This window comes from Myripristis murdjan, chromosome 15 (genome assembly GCF_902150065.1).
Source record: "Myripristis murdjan chromosome 15, fMyrMur1.1, whole genome shotgun sequence".
In the NCBI taxonomy this organism is placed as follows: Eukaryota; Metazoa; Chordata; class Actinopteri; order Holocentriformes; family Holocentridae; genus Myripristis; species Myripristis murdjan.
Genome location: NC_043994.1, coordinates 1,688,380 through 1,702,669, shown reverse-complemented (window position 1 = coordinate 1,702,669; position 14,290 = coordinate 1,688,380). Strand labels below are relative to the sequence as shown.

At 41.2% G+C, this 14,290-nt stretch overlaps 1 protein-coding gene across 1 annotated transcript; it reads left to right on the top strand.

Annotated features, from left to right (window-relative positions):
• The first annotated feature begins 4,737 nt into the window (after positions 1-4,737).
• Positions 4,738-13,651, top strand: si:dkey-191g9.7 (uncharacterized). The gene is made up of 2 exons (XM_030069952.1): positions 4,738-5,082; positions 10,573-13,651. Exon 2 carries the CDS (start codon positions 10,580-10,582, stop codon positions 12,206-12,208), a length of 1,629 nt encoding a protein of 542 aa, XP_029925812.1. The 5' UTR covers positions 4,738-5,082; positions 10,573-10,579; the 3' UTR covers positions 12,209-13,651.
• Positions 13,652-14,290: the final 639 nt, after the last annotated feature.

Here is a 14,290-nt window from a genome sequence, read left to right as displayed (position 1 = left end):
GTGCGTGTGTGTGTGTATTTTACTTTTTCTGACCAAGATTTTGTAGTTTGTGTTCTATGTTAAGTACTCGTATGGAAGTCAAAATATATTTGTAGAATTGTATGTGAAAATGTAAAATTAAAAATAAATATACTTTTGAGTATTCAGCCCCTGTGTCTCATTCTGGCTAAGCTGCCATAAAGTCATGTTGTGAGGCCAAGACACGTCTCCACACTGGATCAGCTGCACATCGTTGTGTTCCATAGACAGGCCCGCCTTTCTCCAGTCCCGGGTCTCAAACCTGTGCACAAATTTATCTTGTCAAACACACCAGTTGGTATAGAGTGTATAAATATTATAAAAGTTTGTGCCAGAATTGCAAACAAAAATTCAGGCAGCGCAAATGAGAGAGCACAGATAATTTGTTTGCAAGTTATACGTTTTCCTTTTGAGATGCCTTTTTTTTTTCTTTTTTTTTTTGCTTCATTGTTTGTTTTTTGTCTCAAACTTGTGTTTTTGATTGATACTGTGAAAGTTTTGTTTGATCTTTTGGCACAAATTAATTCCATAACTTCCACTATTTTGCCACCCACTTGCAATCACTTCCATGAGCAATAAACAATAAATGAAAGCATATGGCCCCAAAAAATACATTTTTAGCCCTCAGAGGGCAACCATAATTGATAAACAAGTCTTTTGTGATTATCAAAGTAGAGGAGGGATTTTTATCAGTGTTTAAAAAAATAAATGATGTGTTGACCGCATTGCTCCTGGCTCTGGGAGTTTCAGTGCTATCGTCGGCTCCTCAGCGACAGGATGCTGATGTCCTGCAGATACTGCTTTGTTATCTGCTGCTGGATTTCATCTGACTTACTTGTTAGGAACTTTTCCTCAGTGCAGGCTTCTTCCTCCCTTGGTGTACTCTGAGGCTCTTTCTTGTCATCTTTTCCAAAAAGACACTTTGAGCCTCTTTCTCTTAGCCTCAGCTGGATTCTGCTGTAGTTCTCTGTTGTTCTTGTTGTCAAGCTCAGTGTAGAGCCTCCAGCTGTAGTTTCTGCCTGTGAGTCTTCCTCCACCATCACTCAATCAGCGTTTGCTCTACAGCCCTGGTGGTTGACTGCAGTCCAGACTGAATCTTAAGCCTTTTCACCAGAATTCATTCGGGGATTGCCCAGAGAGCAGAGGTGCAACTGGGTAAGTTCATAAAACAATAATTCAACAATGGGCCTGACTGAAACAATCACATGGCACAAGACAATAGACTGAACACACCAACAGAGTGGAAGAGAACACTGTAAAAAGTCCAAATCTTACCAAGATTATTTGTCTTATTTCAAGTAAAAAATGTCTTATTTCTAGTCAAAATATCTCATTACACTTAAAATAAGACATGATCAGCTCAGAAATAACTTGTCTTTAGACAATTTTCACTTGTTTCAAGTGAAAATCTACTTGAAACAAGTGAAAATTAGCTTGAAACAAGAAACAAATTTTGCCAATGGAACAAGCAAATTTTTACTTGTGACACAAGTGAACAAGTAAAAATTTGCTTGTTCTATTGGCAAAATTTGTTTCTTGTTTCAAGTAAATTTTCACTTGAAACAAGTGAAAATTGTCTAAAGACAAGTTATTTCTGAGCTGATCATGTCTTATTTTAAGTGTAATGAGATATTTTGACTAGAAATAAGACATTTTGACTTGAAATAAGACAAATAATCTTGGTAAGATTTGGACTTTTTGCAGTTCGCTGACACAATAAAAGGAGTCATATTTTAGGTCTGAAAATGGTTACACAAAGTTGTGCGTAAAATACTTAAGTACTAATACAATCAGATGTATTTGTATTTGATGTCTATTACGGTTTGACTGGAGACTTGACAGTGTGCTAGGACTGAAACGTGTGTTTATGAAGGTGTGGAGAAATACTGACAGCAAATTTTAGGCCTTTAGGAAGTAATCCACCCACCCACCTTCCACCTACAGGCAGAAGTCAGCCTAGAGGAAGCACACATAGGGACAACATGAACTGTGTTATCAGATAACAGTGCAACATACTGTGCTTATTATGACAAAAGAAACCTGATTCAAAGTAAAAGGCTGAAGTGTGAAGTACAAGCTTGTGACCTGCGTGCCTGAGGCAAACCAAAGGGCAGCTCACCCCAGCAAATTATTCTCAACATTGCTATTCAGTTTTACCAATCAGTTTTCTGATTGTTTAGCAGAACTGCCTGGGTGAAAAAGCCAACAAGATATCTATGTCTTGCATGCATTGATAGTATTACTTGCATAGTTACTTGGCCAGTGTGTTATATAAGTCAAGCAGCCTCTTTTGTTCTTGTTTCCATAGACGTGGCTCTGTGAGATCTGGCATCACTGAGCTCCACAGCAGGACGCTGCTGGGCAGCTCGTGCAGCATCCAGCCACCATGGCTGAGCAGACTAACAACAAAGTGCCACCCACAGAAATCCAACCTCCACAAAGCAGAGAATCCAAGAAAGAGGCTGCAGTAGTGGCTACACTGTGCAGTGATCTGTGGGAGGTGCAGTGTGCAGTCACAACAATGACTATTTAGCAACACAGATGCACAGAAAATAAAAAAATAAAAAGCAGGAACTTGAGGATTACCAGTTTTAGAGTTAATGAAAAAGGAACAGCTGTGCACACATGCAGTGCACATAGACAGCAATTTATGTTAACAGTAATACATGTGAATTGCATGGAAACAAATAACACACACACACACACACACACCATCAGAGTTACTGTGCTGCTCCAACACAATCTAAGCTTTAATCTGAGGACAGCTGTCAATCCCCTGCCTGCCTGCCTGCACATCTGCAGATGTTTCCTGTTCTTAAACACAGTCTTGCTCCTCATATTAACCTCCAGCTACACACACACACACACACACACACACACAAACACACACACACACACACAGCATGAGATAAAGTCTGTTTCACACCCTAATACACACAGAGTATCACACTCCTAAATCCTGATGCCTGATAGAGTAACTTGAACTGAAATTAAGGTAACTGAAATTTATGATTATAATAATTGGGGAAATACAGTATTCTTGTAATTTTCCACAAATGCTTTTGTTAATTTTCTGGTGTTTCTGTTTTCTTTGGTTTTGTTTTGTTTTGTTTTTGTTTTATTTGCTTTTTTTTCATAACATAATTTTTTCTTGTAACTTTTTTAAATTAACTTTGTACTAATTTTCTCATTATTTTCTTGACATTTTTTTCTAAGGCAGACGAGGCAGTCTCAAAGGGGAGGGCTAAAGGGGCGTGTGGTAAAAAAAAAAAAAAAAAAAAAAAAGATGAATGTCACTCATTTCTCCAGAAAACTGAACTCTTTGACCACATGACAAAAATAATTACATTTCATTAAGAACATTTCAGTCTGGACCCTCCGTGGCTCCAGGTTGTCTCCTCTGTCTTAAATCCTGGAACAGCTGACCATCAGAGGTCATTCTGCAGAATCATGTAGCTTCAAACCAGTTGAAATAAATAGTCCAACATTAACAATCATGGAATGAGCCTTCAAACATGCATTCATGCTATGCAAATGTCAAAAAATAAGCACTGTGACACCTTTTAATTTTTCTAAAAAAAAAAAATGTTTTCAGTGTTTCTGTTTATTAGCCATACTTTTACCCCAATATTATTGTGGGGATGATTTTTTTTTTCTCATTGCCAACAATAGTATTGTTCAATACATTTTCACCAAAAATTTTGAAAGAACTAATATATTAGGACCTATATTAGACAAAAATGCTGGTGTGTAATCATCACTGCACACTACTGTATATCTAGGATTTAGGTGTTCTGTAGTAGTGGTGCTATCTTGGGTAGATCTTTCCTGAGAGGGATGGGGTGAAATTGGGTTAAAAAAAAAAAAAAAAAAAAAGTCAAAATGGGAGAACTATCCCTTTAAATTGAAAGTCTAAACCATACATACAAAATATGACAATAGCTGGCATACATGTGACATTGTAGCTGCCATGCTGCTTTGCCCCTGCAGTGACAGCTCAGGGTGGGATTTTGGAGCATCCTGGTGATCTGCAAGATCTTTCAAGATCTTTTAGTCCAGTCACAAAGCACCCCACCCCCGGCAGTCCAAATCTCTCAGGAAAAAATACAACTGATATGCAGACTGATGTGTGCCATGCCATCATGCTGTCATCTGTCACTGTCATGTTAGGAAACGCACAGAAAACGAACAGCAGTGATGACACACGTGACACACAAGAACATCATATGGCCGTGGATATGGCCATCTCTCAGCTGATTTGTTTTGGCTATCTGTTGTCTCACTGCAGCACGAAAAAAGGAACATTCAACACAGTCCCATTGAGTATTGCAGTTTCCATAGCAACAGGGATACAGTGATGGAGAGTGTGTGGGGGGAGAGAGGGAGAGAGAAAGAGAGAGTGTTGAACCAAAGCACTAGGTAAGGTCAGAGTGGAGGTGGAGGTGTGTGTGTGTGTGTGTGTGTGTGTGTGTGTGTTTCCATGTGCACACACACAAGGACAGAGATGAAACGTCGAACCCAGAAAAAAGAAGCGGTGACATTTTCCTTGTTTTATTTGTCTCTAGAGCACACATTCATTGAAGCACTTCCCTCCTCCCCTCCTCTCTCTCTCCACCTCTCTCTCTCTCTCTCCCTCCCTGGTGGAGGGACAGCGATGCTTGCCATCTGACAATCCCCTCTTATTTCAATTCCCCCTCCCCCCTCTGCCTGTTTCCCACCACAGCTAAATAAGCCAACCACCAGCAAACTCCTCACTGTTCCGAAGTGGGGATTTGAAGATTGCAGCCTCACATTTGTAATCAGATGTAGGAGGGGATTATCTCAAGGTCTCCATCTTGTGCACGGCTGGGGGGTTGGAAAGAGAGGAGGGAAGGAAGAGGAGGTTACGGAGGAGACGGGAGAGCGGATATGGTGAGCAGAGTATTCTTGAGGAGAGAATGAGAGGAGGTCACCTGTAGATGTGAGGAGGAGGGCGAGGGTTCCTCAGGAAGCAGTGCCCGCTCCCAGCCCCTGACCGAGGGAAAGAGGAAGACACAACCTCAAACCATCAGCTTATTGGAAAAGGTAAGCTGGCCGCTGAAAAATATTTTTTGAAAAAAATGGAGGTTTAGAGGATGGGAACCACTCGGACTGTGTGTATGTGCATACATTTGCCATGGAAATCCCATTGTGCAAATCCCTGTGTATGTGTGCTTTTGAAACGGCTAATGTATAAGTTGATTTCTGGTTCAAGGGGGTTCAGTCCATCTATCATCCATTTATACTTTTAGCACCCAACAGAGAAAAGCTGCATGCAGGCTCTGAATGACTCATTACCTGCAGTCGCTGCCATCCCAGCCCTCGTGCACACCGTCTCTCTTTGGAGAATATTCCCTCTGCACGCTTCCCGAGGCTCCTGTGTCATTTGACAACCAAATTAAAGTCTGGTCTTGGCATCCGCAGCACTGCTTCTTGTATATTCTGTCAGGACCGAGACGCAGGGCTCAAGCCTGTCAGCAAAGGCAAAAGCAAAAGTTGAATGTCCTTTAAATCACCTCACTGCTGGGATTCGTGTGATTTTAGAATGCTTTTGAATGTTTGGCCCTTTTGCTAGAATTTACCCACATTTTACATTGCAACAAACCATTTTGTCAAATCAAATATTTCACAACATACATTTAAAATCCCTAGTATTTGTGGTTTGAAACATCAGCCTTATAATGTTCTGCTTCTTCAGCTAACAAAGTCATTACCATTCATAAAGCATGAAACTGATCATTTGCTGTGTACATTTTGTGTTGATTTGTGTGATGGCTTCCACGAGGACTATTTTCTGTGCTGCTGCTTTTTGGAGAACTAATGTGGACGACTTTATTACGGTGATGGAGTACTGCTGTGAAGACAGTCTGAAGTCAGATGGTCCTGTAAATGTGGAACATGTTGGTTAGAGCCCTCAAAGGAAGAAGAGAAGTTCTTTCAGGTGGATTGTCAAACAGCTCCAGTACCTATGAGGATTAAGTGCACAGCAGCATTTCTGTAAGCTTTCCTCTTTGTCTTCATTGCCTGAGCACAGGATGGAACTGTGCCCACATCACTCCCAAACCATGGAGATACTGGTCGATTTTGGCTCCATCAATGATCCAGCTCTTAACTCCAGAGGGAAACTCCAGTCTGTCTGTCTGTCTGTCTGTCCATCAGATAGATAGATAGATAGATAGATAGATAGATAGATAGATAGATAGATAGATATTTGGGGTGTAAACTGCTAACCATTCTTGTGATATTTGGAGCTCCAGGGCAACTGAGAGTTACCTGACCGTGACTCCCTCTCAGCCACACACTGAGCGGATGAACTAATGAATCTGCTGAAAATATTTCTCTTCCTTTTTTTAAATAGCTGAAGTAGACTATTGAATTAAACAGAATATTTGTTGATTTCATAGATTGTTATTAAAAAAATATAGTTTTGCAAATAAAATGAAATACAGTGAACAGTGGAAATGGTAGTGTTTCTTTCTGCCTCATGTACAAACCAAACTGAACCACAGCTGAACCGCAATTCAAACCCAACTGTGGCTTTATTGAACTGTTACACCCGTGTATATATATGACCCATGTTGACAAAATGTTGTCAGCATCAACTTTTTAAAAACGACAGCTAATAAAAGAATCGCCATCTAACAGGGTGTCACACAGTTCCCACATCCTGACAGACACACAGCCTGGGAGCCTCAGAGCCCACACACATGTACAGGAGAGTCTCCCTGAAGACATTTCAAACACCTACCACACTGAGGAATTGTATCTTGACTGTAATCAAATTTGTGCCATCAGTCTATACTGAATTAAATGCAACTTTTCATTAGCACTAATGTCATGTGACATGAAGCACAATACACAAACACTCTCACAGGACCGGACCAGTGATTTTATATGTTTAGCATCATATCTACAAAATCTATATACTTCATGTTTCTGTTTACCAAAGCAAGCAATTCTATGTTAGAGCTCTGATATCATTTTTCCTACCCTTTCTTCAGTCATTGGTTATCATGCATTCCACTGTGATATGAAAATGAGTGTTGAGACAATGAGCAACCTCTTTAAGGACTAATTATTATTTTCAGGCTGTTCTTTATTCCTGTAGTTTTAGTCACTAAAGTATGACAACTGATTGTATTCATAATTTAATCCTTTATTCCACTTGATAGCTTTATGTACCTCCAAACAGCTGGGAGTGCTGCTCTCTGCTAGGCGAGAATGGGGTTGATTGTCCCATTTTTTACTTTCATCATAATTTAGCAAAAAACTGCTTCATCAACTTCATTGATTATGTTTCAAGATGTTATAGTTGCCTAAGCTGTGAGGGAGGATTGGAGCTCCATTGCTCTCAGTCAGCTTATTCTGATCATTCTGGTGATGCTAGGCCAACAACAGGCTAGCCATGGAAACTTACTCGCTGGACCAGGGCTAGAATTAGACCAACTTTGGCAATATAAAGCTCTTACATCTGTTACAACACCTTTAACCTTCACATTGACTTGGCATAAAGGGCACAAAGCATCAAAACTGACGGACATTTTTGTAGGTGGCTAAAGTTGCTCAGACAGATTTGCAATAGTGCTGTAAAGTGACTAAAGCAGCTGATGTGTGGACTGAAAGCTCTGTGACAGCAGTGGGACATGTCAGTCACTATTGATTGGTTAGGAGGATCAAATCCCTCCGCCCACAGAAAAACAGCTAACAGCTAGGAAACGTAACGGTCACTCAGTCTGAGTATCAGACTAGCTGTCAATGGCAAAGTGCCTGAGGCCACATCACTGATTGGGTGTGGCAAGAAGTGCAACATGCCTGAAAGTTGCAGGGCCTGGAGAGCACTGCAGCACAAGTTTAAAGCTCGTGCTGAGTTACCTTTTAAAGACAGACTGTGCACTTTCAAATGGGAGGGCACATCATTTTGTTTACCAATGTTAGGGATGAGGCTGAGGAAGGAGAAAACCCTCAGGTTCATGCCAACACTGATAACCCAGAGGATTAATGGAACGTTTTTAAATGCATGTTTTGAATTGAGTGTATTAATATCAAATGTTTGCACAAACATGAACAGTGCAGTGAAATGCTCTTATATTTTGGGTTATGATTGGGTAATAGAGTTGTCCTGGCATTGTGAGGCATTTCTAAGCTCTATTCTTTTGAGAATTGAGAGGTATTTGTCTTTCTGTACCACATCATAACAAGGTGAGGTGCCCTCCCTTTTGAAACTGCAAAGTCTGCCTTTAAGTTAAATTACTAACTGTAAAAATATGCAAAAAAGTACAAGTGCGCAAAAAAGCTACTCAATTACAGTAAAATGAGTAATTTGTTACATTCACCCCGACACCTTTTAATAATGGCTCATTTTATGTCAATTTCCATTTGTCCTAGTGTGTCCTTTGAAAATGTAGTACACGCCACATATAGTGGTGATGCAAATCATCTTAAAAAGAATTTGACATCTTTCTTTATTTTGGTCTTTGTTTCAGCTGAGTGATTGCATGTGCTGTTTAAATGGTGTTAAGGCAGCAGCAGAAGCCCACACTGTGTGGGTGGAATCCTTTCTTCTCTATGTCCGTTTGCTGGTCTGACGTGGTTGATTCTGCAGAGTATGACATAATGGTTACACTCTTCTCCTTCCCAGACCCACATGAGTGAAAAATATGAGCTTACAGAAGCCGTCATATACCAGCCTGTAATGGAGAGAGGAAAAGCAAACCAGTTTGGAAGATGGGAAAGTGGCTTGGGGCAAAAAGTGAGGAGGGATGGAAGGAAGTTGGAAATGGAGAGAGAAGGAATTTCTATAGTATGGAGTTTCATATCAGTCAACACTGCACCCACATCAAGTTGTTTGTTTCAAAAAGTTGCTGTAGTCATTTCTGTAAATGAATAATGCAGTTTTTGATGAGGTGTTTGACAGCACTTTATTGTTGATGTTGTTACATAACGGTATAATACTACTCTGTGATTACACCAGTTAAACATTTGGAGCGCCGAAAACACTTGATAGATCACATCTTGAAGAAAGCTTCAATCTAAAAGAGTGGTCAAGCTGTGAAACTGCAGGTAAGAAGATCAGAGGTATTCCCAGTCTGCACTGTGCAGATGAGTTCATAAATCCATAAGACAGTTCATAAGTATTCAAAGCAATGTCCAACAAACTGACAAGGTTCTCTCTCTCTCTCTCTCTCTTTTTTTTTTTTTTTTTTTTTAATTATCATTATATACACATACAATAGTCTCAGTTGAGTAGTGAAGGTTAGTCACATGTACCCATATACACTCCTGATCAAAATTTTAAGACCAGTTGAGAAATTGCAAGAATTTACATTTTGCACTGTTGGATCTTAAGAAGGTTCTAAGTAGAGCTTCAAAATGCAAAAAGAAGAAATGGGAGTGGGACAAAAAAAAATTTGAGTAAGCAATTTATTGCAAACAACCATTAAACTGAAATAGGCTGTTCATCAGCTGGTCAAAAGTTTAAGACCACAGCCTTTAAAAGCCCAAATCTTGGCAAAAATGTGGATTCAGTGTCATTTTCTGTCAGGTATCCACACTGTCATGACCTCCTGATGGCAGCATTGGTCAACACTGGTCTTGGAAAAATACATTTGATCTCTGGACATGGTTGTACACCTACATACTACAAATGACACTGATCAGAAATAAAGGCACATTGTATGTGAAGTGTTTCCAGACTGGAGTTTCCCTCTGGAGTTAAGAGCTGGATCATTGATGGAGCCAAAATCGACCAGTATCTCCATGGTTTGGGAGTGATGTGGGCACAGTTCCATCCTGTGCTCAGGCTCATGTGAAGACAAAGAGGAAAGCTTACAGAAATGCTACTGTGCACTTAATCCTCATAGGTACTGTGGCTGTTTGACAATCCACCTGAAATAACTTCTCTTCTTCCTTTGAGGGCTCTAACCAACATGTTCCACATTTACAGGACCATCCCAGTGAATTTGCATGTTTAGCCTATATATTGACAAAATGTATATACGTGACGTTTCTGTGAATCTTTTCCCAAAGCAAGCAGTCATTTTTTAGAAGTCAGATATCATTTTACCTCTCTTGTATCCAGCCATTGTTTTCCTTTCATTCCACTACGATAGAAAAATGAGCTTTCAGAGACTTCAGACTTTCTTCACAGCAGTATTCCATCACTGTAATAAAGTCGTCCACATTAGTTTTCCAAAAAGCAGCAACACTGTTGTGTTTTGATGACTTGAAATTGGGTGGAGGGATACTGTCTAAAATAGTCCCCATGGAATATTTGTTTTACACAATATGATATTCACAATATCATTTCTGTGGTTTATGAATGTTGATGGCATTGTTAGACACAGAGGCAGAACATTATCAGGTGGATGTTTCAACCAAAAATTTGACTAATTTTCATTATAAGTTGCAAAATCGTTAGTCCCCCTGCATGATTTTCAGAATGGTTTGTTGCAATGTAAAATGTCAGAAAATTACAGTAAATAGGCCAAACATTAAAATCACTGGTATCGTCCTATAATGCTGTGTCTGTTCTTTAAGGTCTTCCATGGCAGAGGGTGGGCATCCCGCGTCAGTGCTGTACACACCAGGGGGGGCTGTCTCATCTGATTCGGCCCTCTCCACTAAGCCCATCGTGCCCACTTCCAAGAGCTCTGTGGAGGTGCTGACATCTTCTCAAAACACAGATCTGCCCAAAGAACCAGGTCATATCTGCCAGGAGGGCCTCAAGCAGGCCATCAGTAAGACTTCTAATGAACATCCCATCAGACAAACTGACAGTCAGAGGGTCAGTGGAGAGAATGGTGTACAGGTTGCAGTGCCAACCCTCCAAAACAGTGTCTCAGGACACCCACCTGAACGCTGTGCATCTCCCCGGACTTTGGTCCGCCCCCACAGCATAGCTGAACCCTATACAACCCCACATCATCATGAGGAAGAGGTGAGTGTAACCAGTCACAGCCCCCAAGCTAGCAGAAGAACGGTACAGAGACTACAGCCAGCATCCCTGCCTGTTCAGAGGAGTCATTCAGATAGCATTCCTCTTGTTAAACAAGGCCCCCAGGCTTCACATAGTGAGGCTTGTGGGCTTGCTTATGGGGGAGATTACAGTATCCAAGAGGCTCAGGGTCACTCCATACTAGCCTGTAAGCAACCCATGCAGCTGCAGCACTGCAACATCGTGACCACGGCTTGCCGAGGGCCAAACAGCGGAGGAGGCAGTCCAACGCAGCAGCCTCAGGGTAGCTGTGTCCACCCTTGTGCAGTCCAGGCTGCCAACAAAGTCGGAGATTTCGAAGGAGAGGGCTGCCGTCACCCTCAATGCAAAGAGGCACTTTGCTGCGACTCTTACATCCACCATGGCAATCTGGAGGATACATTTGCCGCCTACTGCCACCCTCAACCCATCCCAGCCCCTGCCCAGCTGCTGCCGCACATGGCAAGCATGGAGGCTGGCTGCAGGGTCCAGTGTGCCGTGCTACCTCATTCAACGACAAACATGATCGCCCTGCCTCGCCTGATGTCATCCGTCAGCGAGACGGGCCTGGATGCCAAACGTCTGCTTCGCTGCTGCAACCTCAGTTGCTCTTGGATCAGCTCTCTTCACCCTGGTGGCATGCTGCAAACCCAGAAGCACAGCGGGGTAGAGGAGTGCTGTAGCAGCCCTGTCGGCAGGACCACCACCACCACCACCAGGGACATGGGAACTATGACAGCCCACAAAGAGCTGAGGGATGTTGGGGTGCAGACAAGCCGGACTATCTCAGAGCCTGCTCCCCTCCAACTCCAGCCCCATGTGTTCCCTCAGATCTGCTTAGTGGAGGAGAACGGAAGCGAGGCGACATGTAACCAGAGCACATCCATGGAGGCTGATGGTGGCAGCCGGCAGGGTGGAGCCCAGAAGACCCCGGTGAAAGAGGTGAAGTGGGATGCAGAAGGGATGACGTGGGAGGTGTACGGGGCCTCTTTGGATCCTGAGGAGCTGGGCCTGGCTATTCAGAAGCACCTGGAGCTGCAGATCAAGGAGACGGCAAGTCGAGCCACCAAACTCACCCGCCAGGACACCAACACCTCCTGGCAGAGCGGTAAAACCCGCTGCCAGAGAAAGAGGAGCAGGATGATGAGCTCCATCCGAACCCCGGCCTGCTGTGCTCGCAATTCTACTGCTGTTGACTGACCAACCAACTGATGACAGACAGGACTGAACCTGAATACTGTGCTCAGTAGTCGACATGGCTACTGGTATCCTCAGCCTCAAATGTCTCCCAGCTCAAAGAGTGTTCAAAGGTTAAAAGGACACATAAGGAAAATGGCCTGCATACCAGAATCAATGGACATTTGCACTGGATTCATATAAACATTAAACACATGAATGTTTATGTTCAAATTATAGTTTGCTCATGTGAAGAATTGCTCCAAGCAACCATGACAGAAAGCACTGAAAGGGAAACAAATGATAAACAACAGACTTGTGTCCACTGTAAATCAAGGCTTAGGTTATCCTCTCTTGTCTATGGTTCAGTGTTTGTGTGTTGATTTCAATAGTAAGGCTGTGCAATGCATTCAGCTGTGTGCTAGCAGTGTTCTGAGAGTCATAGCAAATATATAGTCCAATCAGGTTTATTTTAGTATATGACTAAATTGAAGTCAGAGCAATGACAATTTTAACTGACAATAGGGTGTGATAGACGGGTCGAAATGCAACTGGAATGATATTTAAGCCTCTGAAAATCAAACAATTTCCACTGTGAAGCATAAGCTAATACCATAATAGGGAATAATGGGGGAAAGGGGGAGAGGGGGGAGGTGGATCACAAAGGGTTAGAAACTTTGCCAGATAACTCTGAGAAGGATTGTGTTACAATTTGGTGATCTCTGACTCCTATACAGAGGCATTATGCATTCACTTGAAGAAAAAAAAAATCTGCCTGTTTTTCAGTATTAGCTAGATAATTATTTCAGAAATCTGAGACAAATTTTCCCGAGGGAAAAATCTGCTGTTTTTATGAATTACCAAAATATGTACTTAATTCTGAGAAAACAATATGGGGATCAAATGCTCTGTTTTTGTTTTTGTTTTTTTTCTCAATTAAAAACACAATTATCTCAGAATTCTGAGAAATGGTTTATGGGGGTTTAGAAATGGTTTTTCCATGATAACTTTCCTCAGAATTCTGAGATAATTATCTTGTTAATTAAAAAAAAAAAAAAAAAAAAACACCAACAGTTTTTTTTTTTTTTTTCATGAGCATTACACCTCTTTAGAATCATTCAAGTATAAGGGTTAGAAATATGACTGGGGCCTCTGAAATGTTAATTAGTAGTAATAAACATAATTTCAGAAGATATTATAACATTTTTTGAAGTTATCTGGGTAATATGACCGTCCTGCTTTTGGAAATACCCACAATTTCTGGGCATCTTATTGCTGTTTGTTACTCCACTTTCTGTGATTTTCATGTTTTATCTTTAATTGAAGAACTGAGGAATTCAATTATGGGATTAGAAAACGCTACAGTCCTTGAATTTATGTAAGTGTTTTCAAAGCCATTTGATACATTGAAAAATAAACAGCAGGCAAGTTGAAAATAATTCATTTTGGAGAAACAAGGTTTTCATCTGAAAGATGTTGCTGTATTTAAGGATGATTTTGAATGACATTCCTTTTTTCTGCATTAATAATCTCTCTCTCTCTCTCTCTCTCTCTCTCTCTCTCTCTCTCCCTCTCTCTCTCTCTCTCCCCCTCTCTCTCTGTCATATCTTATTTGAAGTCAAACTCTTTGCCAAAGAATATTTTAAGTTGTCAGCCAGCCGGGGGTTAATGGAATGTGTGTGTAACCCAGCTGCTTTAGTGTTGTGGACAATGTGAGTGGACAGACATCCAGCGTGTTGGTGTGATGTTTGACATCACTGTAACACCATCACAACCAGGGTACTATGCTCTATTAACAATATACTATCAGTTTTTGTGATTGTTTTTTTGTTTTGTTTTGTTTTGTTTTGTTTTTTTGCATCAGGTTCACTGTTTGACCTTTCAGTGGTTTCTTGATATGAGGTGGGATATACATAGCCACCAACCACATGTTCTATATTATATACAGTGCAGTCCAGAAGTATTTGGACTGTTGCACACTTTTTGTTTTAGCTCAGTGTTCCCGCAAATTGGATCTGAAATAAACAATAACTATGAAGTTAAAGAGCCGTCAGCTTCAGTTTTCAGCGTGTGTACATCAGTGGTGGAAACCTGGTATACTTATTC